Raw genomic sequence first — 27054 nt, 5'->3', positions numbered from 1 at the left:
GATAGAGCCATATGCATAGTCTGAGTAAAGTGAAATGAAAATGTCCCTTCCTTGACTTATCCTCTCATTTGTTGTATTTTTGATAAGCCAAAAACGGATACTTTTTTATTCCTCTAAATACGTTGGAAAAGCTTAATAATAATAATATGAGAGATCACATATAGCTTCCTGGACATAACAAATGATACGATCAGAGTCAAATGAAGAGCTCTTTTCAATATCCAAGGAAGCCAGAGATGGACTGGATAGTCTAATGGACTTAAAAATCTATAATTCCAATAAAACATATGCGAGGGAAATTTGCACTACATTTGACATATTAGTGTTCAGCTGTCAATACATAAAATCTTTTGAACATATTAACTAAGTGGTTTCCAGTTTGAATCTTGAAAAACAACAAAACAAATATCTTTGTTAAATGTAGTTGAAAGTCAAAATTCCCTTAAATTAAAAAAATAGCTGAGTGTGGCAGAACAATAAAAAGAAAACATAACACTTTTTTACTTTTTTCTGACAATAAAAGCTATTCACATGCCTTACAGAAGATTTGGAAAGTTCATAAAGAAAAAATATCAAAATGAAAAAAAAAAAACTTTTCCCAGACTCCTACCACTCAGAGATAACCATTCTTAATATTTCATCTTATTCCCTTCCAGGATAATTTTTGGGTACACCAAATTCTACACAGACAAATTGTACAGCAGACATATGGTACATAAAATGAGAAACTTTCATTTGTTCACTCATCCACCCAGTTTTTTCCTTTTTTTTTTTTTTTTTTTTTAAGATGGAGTCTCACTCTGTCACCCAGGCTGCAGTGCAGTGGTACAATCTCGACTCACTGCAACCTCTGGCTCCCAAGTTCAAGTGATTCTCTAGCCTCAGCCTCCCAAGTAGCTGGGATTACAGGTGTGTGCCACCGTGCCCAGCTAATTTTTGTATTTTTAGTAGAGACAGGGTTTCACCATGTTGGTCAGGCTGGTCTCAAACTCCTGAACTCAAATGATCTGCCTGCCTTGGCCACCCAAAGTACTGAGATTATAGGCATGAGCCACGGTGCCCAGGCCTTTTTTTTTTTTTTTTTTTGAGATGGATTCTTGCTCTATTGTCCAGGATGGAGTGCAGTAGTGTAATCTCAGTTCACTGCAACTTCCACCTTTTGGGTTCAAGTGATTCTCCAGCCTCAGCCTCCTGAGTAGCTGGGATAGGTGTGTGCCACCATGCCCAGCTAATTTTTGTAATTTTAGTGGAGACGGGGGTTTCACCATGTTGGCCAGGCTGGTCTCAAACTCCTGACCTCAAGTGATCTGGCCGCTTTGGCCTCCCAACGTGCTGAGATTACAGGCGTGAGGCACCGCACCTGGCCTCCACCCATTAATTCTTTCACCAGATATGCTATAATAGGCCATTCATCCTTTTATTCACAAGGTACACTAACAGTCTCAGTGGGTGCTACAAAGGTTCAGAAGACATGGACTTTATATTCTAGTAGAAATGTATTAGAATTCCTTTGGACACACTTTTACAAAGACCAACTCAAATGTATTGGCTCACTAGAATCGCATGGGGTCAGGAAAGTGCATTTCTCCAAGAAATAAAAGGATGCTGGTCAGACAAAGCAACTGATGTTCAATAAAGAGAATGCACACTCAAATAGTTTGTTGAGAACTAGGTTATTTTTAGACAGATCATCCAGGTTAACATGCTGATTCAAATTGATTCTTCTTTTAAGAACAGAAAGTAAGGCCAGGTGCGGTGGCTCACGCCTGTAACCCCTGCACTTTGGGAGGCCAAGGTGGGCAAATCACCTGAAGTCAGGAGTTTGAAACCAGCCTGACCAACATGGTGAAACCCCGTCTCTACTAAAAATACAAAAATTAGCCAGGTGTGGTGGTGCATGCCTACAGTCCCAGCTACCCGGGAGGCTGAGGCAGAAGAATTTCTTTAACCTGGGAGGTGGAGGTTGCAGTGAGCCAAGATCATGCCGCTGCACTCCAGCCTGGGTGACAGAGTGAGACTCTGTCTGAAAAAAAAAAAAAAAAAAAGAATGTATCACATTATCTGAACTTCTTCTTAATCTTCCAAACCTATTTTTCCCTGAAATCATGAAACAAATTTTCCTTTGGCATTCAAAAATTTCTTATAAACACAAGGTTGTAAAGTAGATATATTTTATGATGGTATGTAGTAGTAAGTGGAGATGGGTCATACACGTTTGGATTAACTCAAAAATAAAAAGACAAAAGCAGGAGTGTTAAAATTAGAATATAAAAGTGAAAGTAGAAAAGAACAGTGGAAATCCAACAAAAGCGGAAGGAAAGCAAAGTAATCAAGCAGCAATCTCAGAAAAGCAATCTGTCATACTGAGTTTGGGCAGTTGCATGGGAAGCCTTTGCCAAGCCAACAAGGAAGGAGGAAACTAACATTTGAATAGCTATCATGTCCAAAATGTTTCATTAGATACTTTCATTCAGACCACTTAACACAGAGTAATTGTTACTTCCAATCTGAAGATACAGAACTCCCAAATAAGAAAGATTATTTAGCTCACTCCAAGTCCATTTGAGCTGAAGTTTATCTGAAGCCAAAGTCCATTCTCTTTCCATTACCAAGCTGCCTTGCAGGAAGTAACAGGCTATTTCAACAAAGGCCTATTTCATTGCTGAAGGGAAAAATTACCAAATGGCCACTGAAAGAACCCAAGGATTTAAATGAAGAACTTATCTACCAGCAGTTCTGGTGTGAAACTGTACGATAAAAATGAACTTATGTTGTTAAAGAACTTAAGTGGTTAGTACCCTGTAATCCCCTTGCCGATTTTGAAAATTAATCATTTCTGTCCACTTTCCTCCTTCTTCACAATTTCTGTCTCCAGACCATGTGGAGCTCATCCCATTTCAGTTTTTGCATATGTTACTCTTTCTGCTTGAAACACTTTTCCTCTCCAGATGGCATCAAGGGTGCTCCTGCTCAACACCAAAGATTTACTTTACTTAAATGTCACCTCTACAAAGTCACCTGTTCCTGCAACTACCTCTATTAAGATAGCATTCCTATTCTCAGAGAGTGCTTACCATTGTGTGAAATTGTTCTATTTGTTTAGGGTTTTTTTGTCTTTCCAAAAAGAATGTAAATTCCTTGAGAGAAAGGATCTTGTCTACCCTGTTTCTCCAGCACTTAAATTATTCTTGGACAGAGTAGGCCCTCTTCAAGTATTTATTGAGTACATGGATTGCAAGTGGTACAAAGTGAGACTAAAATGTATCACTGGTAGAAATAACGTGTGAGAAGCTACCAAAGAAGCCAAAGAGAGACTGCGTAGGAGTTACAGTGCCTACCACCTCTAAAGCAAAAGGAAACAAAATAATAATATGCAAACACTTAAATAGTGCTTACTCCATGCCAGGCACCGTTCTAAACATTTTATGTATCTATTTACTCATTTTATTCCTCATAATAAATAGGTTTCTCACTCCCCGCCGCCCTCTTTTTTTTTTTTTTTTTGGCAGGTGAGTAATGTGAAGCACACAGGTTAATTTGCCCAGGGTTATAGTAGTTAACGACAGACTTAAAATTTGAACCCTGGCAGTGAACACTTTTTAAAAGTACTATTTGATACTGCCTCTCCAAAAAAGCTGATTGGTGGCAGCATGGCCCAGCTAAGGTTTCTCTGTGACCATAAAAATAAGTCTATCGACTTAAAACAACTGGAGAGGGGATGAGAAATAAACGGTACATTTAGTTTCAGCCCACAGAAGTAGTAACATCATTGGTTATTACGTGCGAAAGTTCTCCATTCTCATCAACTTCTCAGATCCCACAAAATTTCACCTTTGGCCACAAAAACATCCCATTTCACCATCTTAACTTTCTCCCGCAACCCTTATGCCGCCTCATTCCAGTGTTTGTTCATTTAATATGCTCCAAATCCTGCATCTGCGGCTTTCTAGGGGCCAATGTCAACTCATCTGTGAAATTGCAGTAGTATCTCTCTAGTCTCCACCCCGCAAGAGGACTGAGCGAACGGTGAAGTGTGAGAGCGGTCTACTGATATTAATTTCTACCACTCTGATGGTTATTTTGAGTATCCTTTTCTCCTCCGCATTTTATGAGAAAAGAAACGCAATTTCACGTTCAGAAACGCCCTCCCTAAGCCGCACTGGCTTCTTGCTGACCGCTGGCCCGCCCCAATCACGCTTTGAGTCTGCGCAGTAGGGACTGCCCAAGCCCTTGCCTATTTCCTGCCGCCACGTTTTGATGACGAAATTTTCCTGCGCCTCGGGACCGGCAGCAGCGCGTAAGGAAAAGTCAGTTTCCGTTTTTCCCGCGGATTCTGGTGCCTGTGGGGCCGGTGACCCAACACCATGAAGGAAACGCCACTCTCAAACTGCGAACGCCGCTTCCTACTCCGTGCCATCGAAGAAAAGAAGGTATAGTTTGGTCCCCGCAGAATTGCGCGCTGCATGGGCGCCCGGGTCTCAAGGTGTGGACTCATACCTGGCCCGCCTGGGCCGGGGGAGCCATTAGGGGAACGACCGGCACGTTCACCCCATTCCCCAGGCTTTATTTTTTTTCGACAGGTTCTTTTCAAGTCTCTAGTCACCCCAGCAGTTGTCCGTGCTGTAGTTTCCACTTTCCTGTATGGGCGGGGTGGTTAGGATTCCACTTTCCCCGAAGTGCTTAGCCCAGGGCCAGACAAAAAGTAGTTGCTTAAGACATACTTGTTGAAGGAATAAATGAATGAATGAATTTGTGCTTAACAGCGGCTGGATGGCAGACAAACCTATGATTATAGGAACATCAGGATCTCATTTGGAACAGATTACGGATGCTGCATTGTGGAACTTGGCAAAACAAGGTAACAGGATTTAAATGAGATAACACATTGAAAAGGGAGAAGTTTGAAAAAAGACCTTATTGACTCGGTTGTTTATAAAGCAGCTAAGAAGTCTGCACAGTATTCTTTGTTTAGCTGACAAAAATAAGTATTTTTTATGCAAGATTTTTTGATTTTGTGGTCACACTTGAACTTTTTAATCATAAACGTATTTTCTGTCACCTATCACATAGTTCTGACTTCTGTAAATCGTGTAGACAACCAGTAGTGCTCATATCGAATTTGTTTCTCACACTAATATAGAGATCTTGAGCATCTTGTCATTAAGTGTACATCCTGATTTCCTGTTTTTCGAGTGACATGAAAGTTAGGTTTTCAAATATTCATTTGAAAGTTGTAAGGCTATTTGGTCAGTTAATGGTGGTGAACTATGGCATGTGAAAACACTTAAATCTCAAGTTTTCATGCCATCTTGTATCAATAAATACTTGATTTAGAGGTAAAGGTCATTGATTTTTTAGAACAATCTGTGGAATAGTAAACATTGTAATAAGAAGAGAGGTGTTTTTTCTGTCGTGTTTTTAGTTGCACCAATTTATGTTTTATTTCTGTGTATATTATACTTTACATATATTTTTTACTTCCTATGATTTATCTGGCTGACTATGATATTACTCACATTAAGAGTGAAACTTGTGATCTGTTTCAGATTTTTTTTTTTTTGGAAGGAGAGTCTATTTAGTTAATACTTTGTACTTTATCTTTGCAGAGTTCTTGGACAGGTTTCCTGTGAACTTGTTTCTCCAAAACTCAATAGGGCAACAGAAGGTATTCTTTTTTTTAACCTTGAACTCTCTCAGATGGCTGCTCCAGCTTTCGAACCTGGCAGGTATTTAAATCTTTTTCTTAAGCTGCTTTAGTCATAGGAGAACCTAACAGCAATGAGCTTTTGTTTTAATACCTGGTGTTATATTTCATGACAGTAGCCCATTCCTATTTTCTTATTATAGGCAGTCAGATCTCTTGGTGAAGTTGAATCGACTCTTGGAAAGATGTCTAAGAAATTCGAAGTGTATAGACACTGAATCTCTCTGTGTTGTTGCTGGTGAAAAGGTGGGGAATATGCCCATAATTCTTAATCTTAGGATGAATACTGTTGATTCATGGATCCCAGTGTCTGAGCTTTTATTCTCAGAACTTTAGTCAACTCAAGTTTTGTACTGATTCACTTCACTTCAGATGTTCTTGAGTGATACCCTTAGAACTTTGTGCCACCTCTATCTCTCTGAAGGGATAAAAAGCATTATCCTAAAAGGGTGAAAATAGCAACTTAGATTTTTGTGTAAAAATATTTTATTCAAAGAATTTGTGGCTTTTTCATATAATCTCATTTTCTTATCTGCATGTGTTCATAGAAGCAGGTAGTTTTCCTTTTTCATGCAGAACTCAAGAACAGAAGAAATCCTTCATTTGGATAGGTTTATTGATTTACACAGGGCCACACCATATCAGTGGCAGGGATAATTTTGAAAATCTTAGTCCCAATAAATTGTGCTGCATTAGGATATTAGAATTATATTCTTTTTTTTTTTGAGACAGAGTCTCACTCTGTTGCCCAGGCTGGAGTGCAGTGGTATAATCTCAGCTCACTGCATCCTCTGCCTCCCCTGTTCAAGCAATTCTCCCACTCAGCTTTCTGAGCAGCTGGAACTACAGGCGCCTACCACCACGCCCGGCTAATTTTTGTATTTTTAGTAGAGACGGGGTTTCACCATCAGACTGGTCTTGAACTCCAGACCTCAAGTGATCCACCTACCTTGGCCTCCCAAAGTGCTGGGATTATAGGCGTGAGCTACTGTGCCTGGCCAGAATTTGATTCTTGATTAGGGTATTTTGACAAGCATTTTTATTCCAGAGAAGTCATTTAGCTTTCCATATTCCATACCTAAGTATAATACTTCCTATTTGCATTACTTGTAAGGTTATTAAAAATATCACAAAACCTAAAAGGTTAACGTTTTTTAATTTTTGAAAATATTCATTATTTTCTGTTAGGGACAGTGACACTTTCGTCCAGGCAGGAGTGCAGTGGTGTTATTATAGCTCACTGTAACCTTAAACTCCTGGGCTCAAGGGATCCTCTCTCCTTAGCCTCCCGAATAGCTAGGACTACAGGCGCATGCCACTCCACCCAGCTAACTAAAAAACTTTTTTTTTTCCGTAGAGATAGGGTCTTGCTGTGTTGCCCAGGCTGGTCTCGAACTCCTAGGCTCAAGCAATTCTCCCATCTTCGCCTCCCGAAGTGCTGGGATTACAGGTGAATGCCACTGTGCCTGACCTAGAGTTTGTGGTTTTTAACAGACATGATAAAAATGTAATTAGATTTGAGGTTAGGAAAATCTTAGTATTAAACATTAGAGTAGTTCTGTCTATTTAAAGTATGTGTTCTATGATTAAATGACTCACATAGTATTTCAGATGTTTGGCTTAAATTTTCTAAAATACATTTTTTGTTAACAAACTAGAAGGAGTAACTGCATGTTTTAACAGCAAGAAAAATTACTTTGTGCACAATGTTACTTTTCTTGATAAATAGCCACTGGTTGTAATCGGATTTATTTTATTTTAAATTCACTATCAGGTTTGGCAAATACGTGTAGACCTACATTTATTAAATCATGATGGAAATATTATTGATGCTGCCAGCATTGCTGCAATCGTGGCTTTATGTCACTTTCGAAGACCTGATGTCTCTGTCCAAGGAGATGAAGTAACACTGGTAAGCTCTTATGTGAACCAGGATCCTTGATACGAATGAATGAGGAGGGTCCTAAATGTGCAGGAAACTTGTTTTTAGTGAAGTTATGTTGTAGATGGCAATTGGGTAGGTTCTAAAAATTTGTTCATAAGACTAAAACTGCATATGGTCAAAATCGCCCTTGAAATCTCTTAACAGTTCCTCTATTGAAACATTTGTCAGTAAGAACATACCGTAGCGTGGTTTTCCAGAATAGAATTAGATGACTATTTTGGATTGAGCATTAGATGAAGTGTTTGACTTATGTTTAAGGGCCATATGTGTGAAAAATAAATGAATCTCAGCACAGTGAGATGCTTACCCTGCAAGAGGTATGCAATAGCTGAAAAGCACTGAGGAATCAACAGTTTCATATTTGTCTCCAGGATGTTTGTTCATTAGGCAAAGAGCTGATGAAAGTCCATCAGAAATACCCGGAGGGCTTGTTAAAACATATTGCTAGACTCTACTCCCAAAGTGAAACAGGGCTACAACTTAAGAATTTGTACTTCTAACTTTGAGTTCTTAGGTAATACTGATGTTGCTGGTCCAGGGAGCACATTTTGAAAACCATTGACCTACATTTTCTTTATCTTTTGTTCTGAGTATGCCAGTTTTAATTTATATAAATTACATGCTAGAATAATGAAAGTACACCGTAGTTGTAGTTTGAATCCTGAAGTTGCAAAAGGACCCATCAGATGCACAGATTTTCTAAACAATGATTCATAATTTTGCTTTTGGGCAGTAGACTGGAGCAGAACCGTTAAAAAGTGAGAAGTAGGGACAAAGGTTTATTAACAGTAGAGGTAATATTCTTTTAGAGGAGAGAGTTTATATAAGGAAGTGAAAAAAAAGTAGAAAGCGATTACTACACTTGAAAGATCAATTAAAGAATACTGTGGTGTTATTGCTAGTGGGAATGTAAAATGGTACAGCCATGTTGGAAAAGTTTGGCAGCTTTCTTAAGTTTTAAGTGTAGACAACATTCTATATTCAGAAAAATAACATTAGAAGGAAATACTCTTTTTTTTTTTTTTTTTTGTTTTTGAGACAGGGTCTCACTGTGTTGTCCAGGCTGGGGTGCAGTGGCGTGGTCTCGGCTCACTGTACCCTCTGCCTCTTGAACTTAAGCAATCCTCCCACCTCAGTCTCTTGAGTAGCGGGGACTACAGGTGTGTGCCACCCGCTTGACTAATTTTTGTGTTTTTTGTAGAGATATGGTTTCACCAAATTGCCCAGGCTGGTCTTGAACTCCTGGGCTCAAGTGATTCTCCCACCTCGGCCTCCCAAAGTGTTGGGATTACAGGCATGAGCCACCATGGCCAGCTGAAAATACTCCTCTCTTATATGTACATCTTTCAGCAGATTTGACCTTGTAATTTTTTTTTTTTTTTTTGAGACAAGAGTTTCACTCTTGTTGCCCAGGCTGGAGTACAATGATGTGATCTCAGCCCACTGCAACATCTGCCTCCCGGGTTCAAGCGATTTTCCTGCTTCAGCCTCCCAAGTAGCTGGAACTACAGGCATGCACAACCACGCCTGGCTAATTTTGTATTTTTAGTAGAGACAGGGTTTCTCCGTGTTGGTCAGGCTGGTCTCGAAGTCCCCACCTCGCCTGCATCGGCCTTCCGAAGTGCTGGGATTACAGATGTGAGCCACCGCCCCCGGCCGACTTTATAATATTAAGACAAATTGCAATGGCTTAAAATTGGAAAAAAAAAAATTCTAGCAATTCCATGCCTAAGAATCTACAGGAGGAATAAGAGCTTATTGTGTTCAGAGACTTGAATGCAAATATTCATAGCATCATGTATTAGCCAGAAACTGGAAACAATTCGAATGTCCAGCTGGTGAGTAGATAAATAAAATGTCATATATACAAATAATGAAATACTGTTCAGTAATGAAAAGAACTGAGCTAGTGACAAATGCTGCAAGGTGCATGAAGCATGCTGAGTTGAAAGAAGCCAGGCACAAAACATTACAATTTTTTTTTTCCATTTATATAGAATGCTCAGAAAGTCAGATTTACAGAGACAGAAATAAGATAGATCAGTGGTTCCTTGAGGCTAGGGTGGGAGTACACCAGACTCCTATGGACTACAGACAGATTCAAAGGAATTTTGGGAAGTAATGGAAATGTTAAAAAACTAGATTGTGGTGATGAGTCCATAAATATATCCATAACTATACATTTACTAAAAATTGAATCATATACTTAAAATGAGTGGGTTTTGGCTGGGCGCGGTGGCTCACACCTGTAATGCCAGCACTTTGAGTGGGCGAGGCAGGTGGATCACCTGAGGTCGGGAGTTTAAGACTAGCCTGACCCAATGTGGAGAAACCCCGTCTCTACTAAAAATACAAAAGTAGCCTGGCATGGTGGCACATGCCTGTAATCCCAGCTACTCGGGAGGCTGAGACACGAGAATCGCTTGAACCCGGGAGGGGCAGGTTGCGGTGAGCTGAGATTGTACCACTGCACTCCAGCCTGGGCAACAAACTTCGTCTCAAAAAAAAAGTGGATTTTATGGGATGTAAATTATATGTATGTCAGTAAATTTTTGAAAAAGATTTTTGAAAAAGTTGTACAGTTTACATGAGTGGCAAAATCAAACAGGTAATTATTAATATAAAAGAAGTTATTTGGGTAGTCAAAGGAATAAAGGAACTTCATTTTTATTTTAGTATTTGATGTGCAGGATGATTTTTTTGTATGTTCATAACTTAGTGACTATAATTATTAAACATTTTCTTTTGAAACAGTATACACCTGAAGAGCGTGATCCTGTACCATTAAGTATCCACCACATGCCCATTTGTGTCAGTTTTGCCTTTTTCCAGCAAGGGTAAGCCTCACCTTGTTATGGGCCAAAATTACAAATGCAGCTAGGAATTTTATTCTACTCAAGTATGTCATGTTAATATTAAATACTTCCCTTAATATTAAAACACCTTATAGTTCCTTTCTTTCTTTGTAAGGGCATTAGTTGGCAAAGAGCTTTCTCAATAGAAGTAACAAAACTCTTATACTATGATGAAGATACTTCTCAACATTTTTCTTTTCATGGCATACTTACAAACTTAGGAGTTTACTATGGCATGGTAGTGTTTTATGTTTCCTAAGGATGTACAGGGGTTAAGAGAATTATATGCTGGGCTCTAATTTGGGAAAGTGGGATGACAATTACTGTGGGTTATTGGAAGACAGGGGACTTTGGAGCATATTAGATGGAGTAGTTCTAGGAGTCAGTTACAAGAGGGGATGGTTCACAAACTGGAGGAAAAAAATTTAATGTTCTTCAGGTTTCCAGTGTTTACTTAACTGCTAAATCCTGTGGCTGAAAACTTGGAGTTTTTCAGGTCCATTTAATGGTACTTTCAAATGAAAACTTGAGCCTTAAATTCCTTTAGAAACAAGGGAAGATAAAAATATTTCACACAGTGTTGTGTACAAGGACTAGAGAAAAACTTTCAAGTTTTAGTGATTGTAAGTGTAGAGTTTCATCAGAGGAAAATGGGCCAGCATTGTCCAGTAGAAATAAAATGTGAACCATATATATAATTTTCTTATTTTTCTTTTTTTTTTTTTTTTTTTTGAGATGAGGTCTGGCTTTGTTGCCCAAGCTGGAGTATAGCAGTGCGATTTTTGCTCACTACAACCTCTGCTTTCTGGACTCAAGCAATTCTTCAGCCTCAGCCTTCTGAGTAGTTGAGACTACAGGCGTGCACCACCATGCCTAGCTAATTTTTGTGTTTTTTGTGAAAAAGAGGTTTTGCCGTATTGCCCAGACTGGTCTGGAACTCCTGAGCTCAAAAGTGATCTGACTACCTCAGCCTCCCAAAATGCTGGATTACAGGGATGAGCCACCATGCCTGGCTGTTTCTTTTTCTTTTTTTTTTTTTCTTTATTTTAAGACAAGATCTCCCTCTGTCACCCAGGCTTGAGTGCAGTGGCGAGATCGTGGCTTATTGCAGCCTCAACCTCTCAGGCTCAAGTGATTCTCCTGCCTCAGACTCCTGAGTAGCTGGGACCACAGGTGCACACCATGCCCAGCTTATTTATTTTTTGTAGAGATGGGATTTCACTGTGTTGCGCAGGATGGTCTGAAGCTCCTGGGCTCAAGTGATCCGCCCATGTCCACTTCCCGAAGTGCTGGGATTATAGGCTTGAGCCACCATGTGCAGTCTTTGTTACTTTTTAATTTTTTTTTTTAATTTTTTTGCGACAGGGTCTCACTGTCACCCAGGCTGGAGTGCAGTGGTGTGATCATAGCTCACTGCAGCCTCCCAACTTCTGAACTCAAGTGATCCTCCCACCTCAGCCTTCCAAGTAGCTGGGACTATAGGTGTGTGGCATACCCAGCTAATTAAAAAATAATTTTTTTTTTGTAGAGACAGGGTCTCACCTTGTTGCCCAGGCTGGTCCCAAACTCATGAGCTCAAGTGATCCTGCAGTCTTGACCTCCCAAAGTGCTGGGCTTACAAGCATGAGCCATCATGCCTGGCCTCATATGTGTAATTTAAAATTTTTAATGTGACTACTTATATTTTAAGTACTTATATTTTTAGTAGTCACATTAAAAAGGTAAAATTAATTTTTATATATTTTAATGAATATATTTTCATTTTAATGAAATAAAATGAAATAATCAGTATTTTAGTAATTAGTCACGAGATAGTCTACATTCTTTTATTTCCACTAAGTCTACATTCTTTTATTTCCACTAAGTCTCTGAAATCCAATATTTTACATACTCTGATTACATTTCAAGGACTCAGTAACCACAGGTGACTATTGATGAGTGTACCGGACAGTGCAGAAATAGACAGTATTTTTTTTCATGAGCCATTAGCAGAACACAGTAGAACTTTGGAGTGTAGGACATTAGGGCAACTTTAGGGTTAGCCAAATTAACATTATCTAAGTTTTTATTAATGAGCCAGAAGTCATTTAATCAAAGAGATAGCATTATGTTTAGATGATCATTTAAGTAAATCCAATCTGAATTTAATGTGATTTCATTATAATAACTAGAGATATCCACTTAGCATTCATTTGTGTTCATAAACACAATAATTTTCTTGTCTCTTTCCCCATTTCAGTGACCCAAATCCATAGGCTCAGACCTTTATTCTTTGTTGACTTTATTGATGTCGTCTTTTAAAAATTCATTACCCAAGAAATGGTAAGCATTCGGTCTCAGATTTGTTCAGGTCCATTTAACATTCGTTTCAGAACATATTTATTGGTGGATCCCAATGAACGAGAAGAACGTGTGATGGATGGCTTGCTGGTGATTGCCATGAACAAACATCGAGAGATTTGTACTATCCAGTCCAGTGGTGGGATAATGCTACTAAAAGATCAAGTTAGTGCTTTGATTAATGTCCCATTAAGAATAGGTTGCTTCTCTTTAGATGCTTTTTTTGTCTTTTAACAAAAATCCAATGGGGATACTTCCAGTGATTGATTCTAGGATGTGTTAGAATGTGGTTTCAGTACTGTCACTATTAAATACATTCTGTTGACTGGTGGCTATGAGGTATCCTCCTCCTTCCTACCTTGGTGCTCCCATGTCTGGCCTGCTAGAGGCTGACCCTTCCATCTAGAAGCAGGGTCTAGTGAAGAAAAAGATTTATATCCCTATTAAAAAAAAAAGTGGCCAGGCATGGTGGCTCACGCCTGTAATCCCAGCACTTAGGGAGGCCGTGGCTGGTGGATCACTTGAGGTCAGGAGTTCAAGACCAGCCTGGCCAACATGGTGAAACCCATCTCTACTAAAAATACAAAATTAGCTGGGCGTGGTGGTTGGCACATGCCTGTAATCCCAGCTATTTGGGAGGCTGAGGCAGGAGAATCTCTTGAATATGGGAGGCAGAGGTTGCAGTGAGCTGAGATCGTGCCATTGCACTCCAGTCTGAGCAACAAGAGCCAAATTCCATCTGAAAATATAAATGAATAAATAAATAAATATTAGCCGAGCTTGGTGATGCATGCCTGTGGTCCCGGCCACTTGGGAGGCTGAGGTGGGAAGATTGCTTGAGCCCAAGAGGTGGAGGTTGAGTGAGCTGAGATCGTGCCACTGCATTCCAGCCTGGGCTACAGAATAAGACCATGTCTCAAGAGCAAATAAAAGTTTTTAAACATCCAATAGTAGAAATTATGTAAAAAGGTAGTTTTATTTTTAGGATTTGGGTACAATTGGCAGTAGTTCTGAAACCCAGCTACATATCAGATTCACATGGGAGCTTTTAGAAGATAGATCTCCATATAGCATACAGTGTAGGTGATTAAAAGCTGCTTTAGTTTGAATTCTAGTTCTGCCCCCGTACTAGCTGATCTTGGGCAAATGATTTTATATCTTTGGGTCTCACTTTCTTTATCTGTAAAATAGGGAATGATGTTATTGCCAACACCTTGTTGTTATAAGGATATAAAGATAGATATATTGCACAGTGTCTAGCATATACTAAGTGTGCAATAAATGTTAGTTTCTGGTATCATCATCATCATCTTTACCAGCATCACAAGTACTACCCAGATTAGTCACAAAGAAAGGAAGTTAGTGCATCCTGGAGCATATGTGTCTGTGGTTTCTTCCATGGTATTAGTATTTATACTGTTGTGTAAGAAAGTTTTTGTGTCTGTTCCCATAATGTGATAGTCCTTCACATATCTTAAAACAACTTTCACTTCTTGCCTTAATCTGTGTTTATATTGTATTCATGTTTGGAAAAGCCAGGCTTAAATTTATAAAGGTAGAAAAATTAATTTCATGGTTTTAGTTTCGTTAGAGAAAACCATTTGGTTTACTGTCTTTAAACAACATAATTCACTTTTATAAATAGGTTTTGAGATGCAGTAAAATCGCTGGTGTGAAAGTAGCAGAAATTACAGAGCTAATATTGAAAGCTTTGGAGAATGACCAAAAAGTAAGGTAAGTAACTTTTCCAGAACTAAATGGTCTTTTATTTTCATTTTTTAAATATTTACTTTTTTTTTTTAGTATAGGCAAACTTTATTATGCATGAACTTGATTTCACAAAGTTAGAATGGCAATTTCACTTAAAATTAACTCATTAAAAAGTGTAAATACCATGGTATAGATATGTTATCCAAAACTCCGAAAGGTAGTGAAACTGGTAACAGATATTGCTACTCATCTTTGGACAGACACAATAAAAGTATTAATAAAACTGGTTTCCAGACAAGTATGTGTCACTTGCTGCTGTGCCTTAGGGAGGAGAGGATGTTATAACACAAGCATTATTGATGCAGTGACTCGTGGATAGTTGCTCCTTATTAACACTGCTAAAATTAGGATCACAGTTTTTACTTTGTGTGGGAGCTGGTGATTCTTGTTTTATGAGGATATCTTTCAGGGTGTTGGCATCAAACCCACTTACTGCAAAATGCATCACAGATGGGAATTTAACGCTGGGTCAAGTCCAGAATTCCAAAACAATGAAGAGGAAAGACCCGCCTAAGAGCAAGAGGTCTTCATTGCTCCAGGCCCCAAGACACAACACAGGGAACAGGAAGTGGCCCTAAATGGTCTTTTAATGTATTTTTTCTCTTAAGGATTTTCCTTGAACAAGGGCAACCATATAAATTTCACACTTGATCTTTCCTTATTTGTTAATCGCAATTGAGTGTACTACTTAGTGTGTTTTTAGAAAGTTGATTGGACTTACTATATTTTCTGCAATTTAAATATAACCTATATTGAAAAATCATGTAAGATTTTTGTTTGTTTTTTGAGATGGAGTCTCACTCTGTCACCTAGGCATAGTGCATTTGTGCAATCTCAGCTCACTGCAGCATCTGCCTCATGGCTTCAAGTGATTCTCCTGCCTCAGCCTCCCAAATAGCTGAGATTACAGATGCATACCACCATGCCCGGCTAATTTTTGTATTTTTAGTAGGGATGGGGTTTCGCCATGTTGGTCAGGCCAGTCTCAAACTCCTGACCTCAGATGATCCACCCACCTGGGCCTCCCAAAATATTAGGATTACAGGTATGAACCACCACACCTGGAGACATAAGATTTTTCTTTAACAGTTAACATTTTCTTAGGATAAAAATAATCTAGTAACTCAAATTAACGTAAGGAAACAGGTTGATTCCCATCTCTACTTCTTACTGTGCTATCTTAAGCAAGATATATAACCCAGCATTTCAGTGTCCTCTTCTATAATATGGGATATTAACACTACCTGGTAGGGCTGATTTGAGGGTTAGAGAATAGTGTATTTTAAGCACCTAGCACATGGTCTGGCACATGGTTTAATAAATGATTATGCTATTGGCTCTTGTTAGGCATAATAAATTGGTGAGGTTAAGTTAGATAAACTAACTCTCTTTCAATATTTTTCATCCACCAAAGGATAAAATAATAGTTTTTTTTCCCTTCCTGTCTTCTGTCTAATCTGTTACCTTCCTCCCGCTTCCTTCCCACCAAAAAACCCCCCACATACAGGAAAGAAGGTGGAAAGTTTGGTTTTGCAGAGTCTATAGCAAATCAAAGGATCACAGCATTTAAAATGGAAAAGGCCCCTATTGATACCTCGGATGTAGAAGAAAAAGCAGAAGAAATCATTGCTGAAGCAGAACCTCCTTCAGAAGTGTATCTTTATTTGGTGGTTTTTGCAGTAACAAGATTCATAACACTTGGCATTATAATATTAGGGTATATGAAGGATGTGTATACTGAAATTAGTTTTTGTAAACACTGTACTTTGTTAGAGAAAACACTTAAAATACAAGATAGTGATGTGAGTCATATTCTGTTGATGGTATAACATTCAGCTTCCCTTCAGTTATCCTGGAAAAACCAGATTGTGTTTTAAGGACCAATTTAATTTAGTATTGTAACTAAAATGTTGAAGCTGTCTCTTCACATTTCTTATTATTAATTGCATCCATAAAATCTTGCCTGAGTTATTTTTTCTTCTTCATTGTTCAGCCATCCATAGTGTAGCTATATTAAGTTTTTTTTTTCCCTAGGAACTTGAGGCACACTTGAATCAATCTTACAAGAAGAAAACTTTCATTCTCATCTTTTTCAACAGTCCATCAAATAGCAATATTTTTGTTACTCAGTTTTCTTAACTTGTTAAGTGTTTCTACACCTGTGCTGTGGACTCCTGGAACTGCCCAAATTGGAGAGGGAGTAGAAAACTCCTGGGGTGATCTTGAAGACTCTGAGAAGGAAGATGATGAAGGCGGTGGTGATGAAGCTATCATTCTTGATAGTATAAAAATGGACACTGGAGTAGAAGTCTCTGATATTGGAAGCCAAGGTAGGTGACACTTTGTGGCACACTTATCACTATATATTACATATATATAGTATTACCGTATAGTTATATATACAATAATGCATAAAATGTGTATATTAATTTATATTATCACTATATATAGTAATATATAGTAATATATAGCATATCAGCTATATAGAGATGTATATTAGATAAATAACATACAGGATACTATATAGAGAGAATATAGATATATAGTTAAATATAGGGATATAAGTATTGCATTTTTAGAGGGGCTAAATATTGTGATTTAAATTTCAACTAAATTATTGTGGCTAACTGCAGTACTAACACTACTTTCTAAAAGAATATGCATATCTTTGTAGAGTAGTGGTACACTTTGGCATAAAATGATAGTGACATTTTTAATTAAAAAAAATTTTTTTTTGTAATGTATTTGGGTGGGTTTTAAGGGAATGAGTTTCTGGAAGATCTTATTCCTCCGTGCTGTCTTTTTTTGTGGTTTCTAGACTGAAACAAAAAGCCCATCCTTTATCAGAACATGTAATACTGTCTAAATAAAACTTTCTGGGATAGAAACATTACACTGGTATAGCAGCCACTAGCTCCACGTGGCTATTGAACACTTGAAATGTGGTTTGTATTACTGAGAACTGAATTTTAAATTTTATTTAATACAAAATTAAGCAGCCACATGTGGCTAGTGGCTACCATACTAGACATTGCAGTATTAGAACATAAAAAAATTCTAGAAGTGACTAGAATACTGATAGTCCTAGACGTTGCTTGCATTTTGAAAGCCATAGAACTGAAGAAGTTGTTTTTGTGTATGGTTATTTTCACTTAAAAAAAAAAACAAATTCTTGCTGGTCTATATAATAGAATAATGACTTATTTTCTTATGTGGTAAGAACAGAAATCCTACAAGGAACTGGGAACTAGGCTGGCAGGGAAAACTGAAGGTGATATGTTTAGTAGGAATGTAAGACAAATACTTCTGTTTTCAAAGAGAGAAATTATGAACACTACTAGAGCCTGAGCTTTTTGTTTTTTTACTTAATAGGTAAGGAAGAAATTTCCCATTGATTGGGACCCTTACTCAAATTTCCCAGTGGTTACTTCTATTTGGTATAATTCTTCCAAATACTTGTCCCAGGTATTTATTTACTCTCTGTGCAGTGATGTAAGCTAATGCTGCATAGACTTATGTAGCATTGAATATAACTAGTTGGCTTAACAATTCTCTTATTGTTGAAGATGTAAGTTGTTTCCATTTTTTCACTGTTAACAATATCCTTGCACTTGCATATACCTTATATGTTTGTTTAGTGTATTCTTCTAACAGTGAATAGTATTTTCAATTGAATATAATGAAGGTGGACCTAAGAATTGGAAAAATGGAGCAGGTACAGCCTTTCTAAAGCATGTGAAGAAAGGGAGAAACTAACTGAAAACTAAAAATACAAAGAATTGATATGGGTTAATTCACATTTTATGTATATCATTAACTAATGATCAGGAGAAAAATGGGCAAAAGACAGGGAGCAGTACTCAAAATATACAAATGGCCAGTAATATTTTTCATGGTCAGCCCTGATAGTAATACAAATAAAATCCAAAGAAAAATGACATGGCATTTTTTGTTACTGTATTTTGGGCAGTATTAAAAATACCAGCAATGCCAAAGGTATATGGGAAATGGGTTCTTTTATTTATTGGAATGTAAACTGGAACTATTTCTGGAGGAATAGAGTAGCACAAACAATTCAATTGTCTCTACAAAAGATGCTATATAGATTTCCCCCTAACTTTTCTATTATGACATGTACCAAATTGTCACGCCATTCGAGCACCTGTAGGAAATAAGAGTTTAAAGAAACAAATGTTACAGACGAGTTCTAGAGTGCTCTAAGAAGCTGATTTAAAGAGAAGAGTAAGCCTCCACCTAAAGAGTGGCATGGGCTATTATATGCAAATAGTCTTATTTTTATTTATTTTTTGGGATGGAGTCTTCCTCGTCACCCAGACTGGAGTACAGTGGTACTGCAACCTCCACCTCCCTGGTTCAAGCGATTCTCATGCCTCAGCCTCATGAGTAGTTGGGCCTGTAAGCACATGCTACCACAACTGGCTAATTTTTCTGTTTTTAATAGAGATGGTGTTTCACCATGTTGGCCAGGCTGGACTCAAGCTTCTGACCTCAGGTGACCAAAATGACCTCAGCCTACTAAAATGCGGGGATTAAAAGTGTGAGCTACCACGCCCAGCCCAGCCCCAGCCCCAGCAATGAGTTTTAGAACGTCTGATAGAAATAAACTCGTGCAGAAATAAATATTGCAAGAGATTGCTTACCCTTTTCTTTTCTTTTTTTTTTTTTTTAAAAAGATGCTCCCATAATACTCTCAGATAGTGAAGAAGAAGAAATGATCATTTTGGAACCAGACAAGAATCCAAAGAAAATAAGGTAACACATTTCTGGTTTATTTCAAATGTATATATATATATATTCAACACTTCTAGAGGTTTGCTCTCTGGTTTTACTCTCATCTTGCCACATGACTATAAACAAAAAGACGTCCCTTTTTCATTAGCGATCCATCTGTTCTGTGATTTCTTTACCTTGTGATTTATAAAAATTAGGACCAAAATCTATAGAACTCTTTGGATGCCAGTCTTACACATTTTATATCCTATTGGAAAACTAAGAAATGCCTCTTATTTCAATAATCCAAAACTTAACAAGCGTACGCTTAGTAAATTCTTACTTTATTCACAGAACACAGACCACCAGTGCAAAACAAGAAAAAGCACCAAGTAAAAAGCCAGTGAAAAGAAGAAAAAAGAAGAGAGCTGCCAATTAAAGCTAACAGTTGTATATTTGTATATATAACTATTAAAAGGATATTTATTCCATTCTAAGAACCCTGGGTATTTTTTATTCACAAATCCATTATAAAATCTAGCAGGGTTTTAAAAATAGTTTTTTGTTTTTAATGTTATGCTTTAAAATAATAAACCTTCTGGAGCATTTCTCGTCTGTTAATTTGCACGTAAGCTTCCCACCCTCTTCCGCTCCCAGCCTCTGTTTAGTTTGCAGAACCTAAACAGGTTTTATAAAGAGTGAAAAAGTCTGTATTCAGAGGGGATTATGCCCATCAGCAAATTGATCCAGTTGCTTAGGAAAATGAATGTTAGAATTTGAGGGTCTGTTTTCCTAAACCTACTTTAATTTTAGAGGAAGGTTTTCACTTCCCATTATATAGTAAACCAAGTAAACTTTTTAAATTGAAATCCTGAAGAAGTTAAATTTGACTTGCGAAGTTTTCCAAATCAATTTATTATCCTGACAGCTGGCATCATTAATACTTTAACAAAACCACTTAAAATTAGCCAAATATCTAAGACAGATACATATACAAAAGATATACAAATTAAAACCATTTAAAAAGTAATAGATACCATAATTTGTACTTGGCCATAACTTCTGTACTCAGAAATGATTGTAAAATTAAAACCTAAGTTAAAAACTGTACACCATATACTTTGAGTGATTTACATCTTAGAAAACAAAGGCAGTCTTTCATTGTTACAGATTTAGTGTCTCTGGTGGGTTGAGGAGAGAAACACCATGATACCTGTAAGTAGGAAAAAAAAACAAAAACATTTTTAGTAAACAGTCACTGGGTAAAGGAGATCATGGAATAATGTTTGTACTCATGTATTGGGAACTAAAAAATGCTATTTCTCTCTGACCGAGTTGATGGTTTTAGAAACATTGGTCCCTGAAACACACATGCATGCCCCTCTTCTCTCTCCTCCCCCAGACCCAGGGCAGAAAGCATGAACTGCAACTTTCTTCAAACACATAACCAATTAAGAGAACAGCTTCTTAAGGAGGCTATGGCAGATTCATGAATGAAGTTAAAATGTCAAAGATCTCTGAACCATAATCTAGAAAAGTAAGCTTCAATATTCAAATTAATTCTTACTTTGAATTTTTGTACTTTTCTCTTATTGACTGTTGTGCATGCTGTGGAGCTTTGAGGTAGGTCTGGTGAAGGTCCATGAGACAAGGCTTAAGACTTTCCAGGGTATATCCAGTCTTTCGTATTAATGATTCAGGCTACAGAGAAGGGAATAGGAAGCCCTGAGTTGTGCTTTTAGTAACAGACACCAGTTAATAGTTAGCATTAAGCTTATGTTAAATTTCAGTACTAATCTTTAACTTTTCCAACTACTAGCTTTCTCAGGGCATTATTCCATCTCTCGATCCATTTTTTACTACTTTCTCTGCCAGCAACAGGTCAGATGCTTTTTAAAAAGCTCACCTTTCAATCCAAGTTACAACTAAGCTTACTACCTAACAAAAAGCTACTGTTCAACAGGTAACGTGCCTTAAACAGTATATAATCATCCCTCAGTATCCATGAGGGATTGGTTCCAGGACCCTCCCCAAGTATACCCAAATCTGTACATATTCAAGTCCTGCAGTCACCCTTCCATATATATGGGTTTTGAATTCCCTGAATAATGTAGTTTCAATCCACATGTAATTGGAAAAAAATCCATGTGTAAGTGGACTCACACAGTTCAAACCTGTATTTTTCAAAGGTCAACTGTATATATTTGAAGTTTTTCCAAGTAAGACCATCTAGGCAACCCTCAGTTTTGTAGGACAATTATTATTTAATCTGGCATAGGCATTTCAGTCACAAGATAGGTGTGTGAAGACCGTAATACATACCCAGCTTTGTCCTGTGACTGTGTAGAGTGCTAAATGAAAGGCGGCTCCAGCAATAACTGATGGCAAATACTTTAGGTATGGGTCAGCATCTATCAAACTTAATTCTCCCAAAAACTGGAATAAAAAATACTTTATGATCACAAGAGCGTTTAGAATTCAAATGTCAAACCTCTGCCTTCTAACCTAATTTTTTCCTGCCTTTGATAATGGCTCTGTAGCAACCCTAGAAAAAAATATTTCACAGCCTCATCTTTAAACATATCAATCATTTTAGTGTTTTGTTCCATCCTCATCCTGTATTTTCCCTCCTTTATTAACTTTTAAAAAACAATTCTTCTGACTACCCATCCCCAAGATGTCATCCTTAGACCTCTGCTTCTAGTGCTTTCCTGATACAGATTATCTTTTGCCAGCAGCAGGCTTTCTTCCATACTGCAGCATTAATCTCCATCTGAATACTAAATCTCTTCACCATGCTGTACAAAGGAACTATGTTCCTGTACAAAGGAATTAGGGCTTACATTACCTAAGAATTGCCATTCAACAAAATGAAAGTTAACTCACCATTGCTAAACTTTCAACTTTGCTGTTTGCAGGCTGCTGATGCAGAAAGTATTGGGTAAGAAACTGATTTACTGTTGGAGCAGCTAAGTCAAAAGTAAGGACTTTCAAAACTAGATGCTCCATTCTCAGAACTTGTTTCTTGGTGTAGGTATCATCTGTAATGTACACAAACTCTGCTACTTCTGGGGGGTATATTTCTTCAAACTTTCTACAATGAAAAAAGTTTTAAGTAATCAGTCCTAAAAGAGAAGCAAGCTTCCTTATCCCAATTCTGAAATCCCATTAGCAGAATATATGGAATGAATCCAAAATCCATACCAACTGCATTTCCAGACACTTGATCATCATTTCTAGTAAAGACTGGATAGCTAATTGCTAATTAAAAGGCCCAAATCAATAAAGGACTTTTGAGATATTTTTCCCAGTTCAGTCAAAGGAAGTAAATGAAAGGCATGAGACTTCTCAAGATGGGAACAATGCCGGAGTTCACCAAGTAGCTGAAAATTTAGGAAATACAAATCTTAGGAAAACATGTTTCATGTTTTCATTTTTAAATTTAGTGTTGTTTTTTTTGAGACAGTCTTGCTCTCTTGCCCAGGCCAGAGTGCAGTGGTCCAATCTTAACTTACTGCAACCTCCCCGCTCCAGGTTCAAGCGATTCTCCTGCCTCAGCCTCCCCAGTAGCTGAGATTACAGGCATGTGTCACCATGCCCAGCTAATTTTTGTATTTTTAGTAGAGACAGGGTTTCGCCATGATGACCAGGCTGGTCTCGAACTCCTGACCTCAAGTGATCCACCCACCTTGGCCTCCCAAATTGCTGGGATTATAGGCGCAAGCCACCGCACCCAGCCTTCTTAATAAAAGAGACACTGCTTATATGCCAGAAAGTAATATTGGAAGGAAAATGTTTTAAAATTTCTAACCTAGTGTACTATATCGTCTTCAAGGAATCCAGTTTGGGGAAAAACAGTGTTATAGATTAGAACACAGTTTCATCCTCCTCCACTTCCCCAACCCCACCACATTGCCATCCCTAAAGTAGTCACTGACTCTCTGCCTGGTGTATGTTAAAAGGTCACCATTAAAAATCAATTTCTTCCCTAGACAAAAGATCGTGATCACTTTTAAACAAACCAAGGTGGACTTACGAGGCTAACAGCATAGCAGCAGTGCCCACAAGCTGAAGCTTTCCTCTCAGCACTGACATGGAAGAAAGGAACCTATCAATGTAGTTCACAGCCAAATGCAGGGTCTCATTCTGTAGTTTATATTCTTCTCCTACTTCAACTAACCAGTCCACGAGGATAGCTCTCATACTGTTAGTGATGTCTGGCTGTTTCTTCATGTAACCCACTTTAGGTTTACATTTAACCTATTGAGAAAAGTGTTTAGTAGTGTTAAAATTGCAATTAGATTATTTTACAATTAAGAGAGGCTACATGCTATAAACTTAACTGTAGCATTAGAATAATTCATTAGTTTAAAAATTTAAACATTATTCTCTCAATTTCATTTAGACACATTTAACAAATACATTACACAAACTGGATTCAGAGAACCTTTACCTCCATTTCCCTAAGGTATGTGTGAATATCCTCATGGTAGTCTGGTACTTCATTAACACTCACTGGCTTTTCATCTTCTAATACAATTGACATGTCCATAGTATGTGGTGACTCTGGGACAATTAAAAAGATATGATTAAATTAATTGTTTGTCTACTTAGTTTAATAGCTAAAAATGACTGCCCTTGTAAGGAATTTCGTATTAACAAAGCACTTATTTCATCAAACTAAAAAGAGCTTCTCATGACGAAAAAGGTAGAATATTTTACCTTAGTCTCAGTATCTCTGTACATATAGCTTTGGAATGATTTTAGTTAATGAAGGGGGAAAGAAAACCATATTGGTAGGCCCCTAACAGGAAAACGAGAATCAGGTATTATCTTAAAGTATCCATCTTCCACAACAGAAAGGAGCAGATGGCATGGTGGTTCTGTTAGGACAGAACACTTAAAATCCAAGTTTTGAGATAATATCTAAGATTTGCCCTAAGAGAGACTGCAGATCCCAGAGTCTGACATATACAAAGCCCAAGTAGGCGATAGCTAGAATCGGTTAAATGGCCTCCATTAACAAGTGTTATTAAGAAATTAGGTTTGTTATGGGCAAATGGATTAACACTATAAATAATTTATTTTTTGTAGTATAAATTATCTTTTGAAGCAAAGAGTATCATCCATTATTCTTTTCGCTTCAAAGATCACCTTGAGATTAAACATTTTCTGCAAAATTTTGATAAAAACACACAAATTATTATTTCCAAAGGACTTTTCCTGCTCACCCCTCCTTCCCCACGATTAATACAACTAAAAACTAAAATGAGACTGGATTTAGTGAGCTGTCCAGTGACTCGATATCCCTAGGGCAAAGAAACAGTACAAACTGCAAAGAGCTGTTTGCAGCAGCTACTTTAATACATGGGTAAGAGTAAACAGCTATGGTACAACTGTTTACTTGTAGGAGGAAAAGTGTCACTTTCTGGTATCAGATAATCCAGACTGGTTTTATAGAAACAAAATTATAAAACTGGAAGAGATGTTATGTAATCACAATATTTAAGACTGCATCTTCAAATATCACTCTCTAAGTGATATATAAGTGAGTTAGATAAAACTGAAATCTATTCTCCCAACCAAGAACACATTTATGGGATCAGATTAAAATAAGCATTTAAGATCTAATTATAATTAGACTGATGTGACTGGCAGTGAACCTGAAAGAACACTAGATTAGGATCCTTTTGTACATCACCAGGTCGAGTGTTAGCTGTGAGATCTGAGATAAGTCACATCCTTTCTAAGCCTTGTTACACTAAACCTAACTCACTGTAATCAAAATGACTACATAAGACATCTTAAAATGCAAATCATTAATATCTAATAATTATAATTACCGTAAATTCATATAGATTTTCCTTAAAACTTACCAAAACTACCATCCATTGGATAATCAAGAGGGACCAATGGTTTTCTGGGTCCAGGTAAACTAATGGCTGAATTAAAAGCCAGGGCATCTTCACGCTCCGTTTTTTGAGATTCAGCTGGCTTCTTCTGAGTCTCTTTTTCTGCTTCATCCACATGAATGGTGAACGCAGGCTGTTTACTGTTTGCTTTCCAAGGAGGAACGGTGACATGCTCATCATTTACAGGAAGATCCTTAAGGGGTGCAACCTAAACAAAAATAAATAACTGGCTTTGAGCCTACTAAATAGTTTTGCATTCTTTCTCTTATGGGTGTTGGCCTTTGCTTTTTCTCCCAAATACTCTATCAGGAATTAAACTTTCTGGGACAAACAATAGTTTGAGTATTCAAAAGAGAAGGGATGTTCCCATTTGTCACAGGCATTCCCACAAAGGCTATCAATAGATAACACTAGGTGGAATTATGCAAAACTAATCAGGGCCACAAGAAGGGTCGGGTGGCAAGTCAATACATGACAAGTTTAGGAAAGACATGGCAAAAAAGTGTTGGTTCACCACTGTCGCCCGAGGGTGGAGCAACAGAGCAAATCCGGCTAAAATGGCGGAATTTGCCAAAAGCAAAGTTATTTCGCACACCCTTTTCTAAAGTAGAGGTTATCTCTTAACCGTGAGGAGGAAGGGGGTCAGAGTCCTACAGTAGTGCCTGGGGTTTAAAAGTGGAGAGAAAGGCGCGGAGCTGAGCGAAGACTACACGTTTTAGAGCTTGGTTTGACCCCATTATGTACAGGCAGATGCCACCTATAGAGAGCAGACAGGCAGCATACACACAGTGTTGCCGGGGTCCTGATGCTAATAATGGGAGGATTCCTATTGTGGCATCCCACACACCAGCACCAAGTGGACTCCAGACCCTGGCCCCCTTCCAAAAGCCCAGGACATGCCTTCTCGCCACTCTTCTCTGCCTGCTAAGCCAGTGCCAAACCCTGCTCGACCCACCCTCCTGCAGATATCCCGCATCCCTTTACCCGTCGCGTCTTCGGCCTCTGCTGCTGCGCTAGACCCCGCGGGTTCCCGGCCTTCAGTACCGCCAGCGCGGCCCGGGTCCGCGGTTGCTGGACGGGCGCTGCCTTTTCCGGGTTGATATTCTCCTGGTCCTCTTGGAGCGCAGTCTGCTGCAATGCTAGCAGCGCTGAGCCCGCCTCGCGGGTCGCAGGCCCCGGCGCGGAGTTGCCCAACATCACTGCTCCCGGGAGTGGACGGCGGGATCAGCCTGCGGCGCCAAGCAGCGTGCACTCTGCCCAGCCCACCCGGCCAAAGAACAGTCGTAGCCGCCGGTCGCAGCCCAGGCCAGCCTACCCGCCCGCCCGCTCACCCAGCTCGAGACCACGCAGGGTCGAGGAGGTTGCGAAAGGCGCAGGAAGGCACGGCCGGGCGTGGCGGGCCAAAGACACCCCGAGTTGTAGCGAGCAGCCCGCCGGAGCGGCGGCTGTTCTTGCAGTTCAAGTATCCCGCGACTATTGAAATGGACCAATGAAAGCGCTCGCAGCCTTGACGTCATTCGAGGCGACAGGGTCGCAAGCGAGTGAAGGAAGCACCAAAGGAAACTGAGCAGGGGCGGGGCAGGAGGGAGAAACGAACTGGGGCTGGGGCGGGAGAAAACGCCTGCGCGGGTCGGGGAGAGGTAGGGGTACTCAGACTCAGGGCCCGAGCTTCCGATTACTTTGAGCCACCTAGAGAGCGAGGCGGTCCAAAGGCTGACTCTAAGCCTTTTAGGGAATTAAACGGAATTAAACTGTGGCGACTATCATTTGGGCTGCCCAGCGTTTAGCTCTGGGACC

General features: G+C 38.7%; 2 protein-coding genes across 2 annotated transcripts; one reads left to right on the top strand and one right to left on the bottom strand.

The window, feature by feature from the left end:
* Nucleotides 1-4235: 4235 nt before the first annotated feature.
* Nucleotides 4236-19845, top strand: EXOSC9 (exosome component 9). The gene is made up of 12 exons (XM_003899145.4): nucleotides 4236-4430; nucleotides 4764-4858; nucleotides 5607-5726; nucleotides 5848-5950; nucleotides 7479-7616; nucleotides 10404-10486; nucleotides 12877-13009; nucleotides 14490-14578; nucleotides 16122-16268; nucleotides 16763-16944; nucleotides 19309-19387; nucleotides 19700-19845. Exons 1-12 carry the CDS (start codon nucleotides 4365-4367, stop codon nucleotides 19782-19784), a joined length of 1320 nt encoding a protein of 439 aa, XP_003899194.1. The 5' UTR covers nucleotides 4236-4364; the 3' UTR covers nucleotides 19785-19845.
* CCNA2 (cyclin A2) lies at nucleotides 19384-26723 on the bottom strand. The gene is made up of 8 exons (XM_003899148.4): nucleotides 26242-26723; nucleotides 25222-25465; nucleotides 23799-23911; nucleotides 23382-23605; nucleotides 22232-22439; nucleotides 21668-21781; nucleotides 20913-21046; nucleotides 19384-20558 (listed from the first exon to the last, which is right to left on the bottom strand). Exons 1-8 carry the CDS (start codon nucleotides 26452-26454, stop codon nucleotides 20510-20512), a joined length of 1299 nt encoding a protein of 432 aa, XP_003899197.1. The 5' UTR covers nucleotides 26455-26723; the 3' UTR covers nucleotides 19384-20509.
* Between the last annotated feature and the right edge of the window lie 331 nt (nucleotides 26724-27054).

Source organism: Papio anubis, chromosome 3 (assembly GCF_008728515.1).
Source record: "Papio anubis isolate 15944 chromosome 3, Panubis1.0, whole genome shotgun sequence".
NCBI lineage: Eukaryota > Metazoa > Chordata > Mammalia > Primates > Cercopithecidae > Papio > Papio anubis.
The sequence above is the reverse complement of the archived record's forward strand: the minus strand, read 5'-3'. Positions and strand labels throughout refer to the sequence as shown.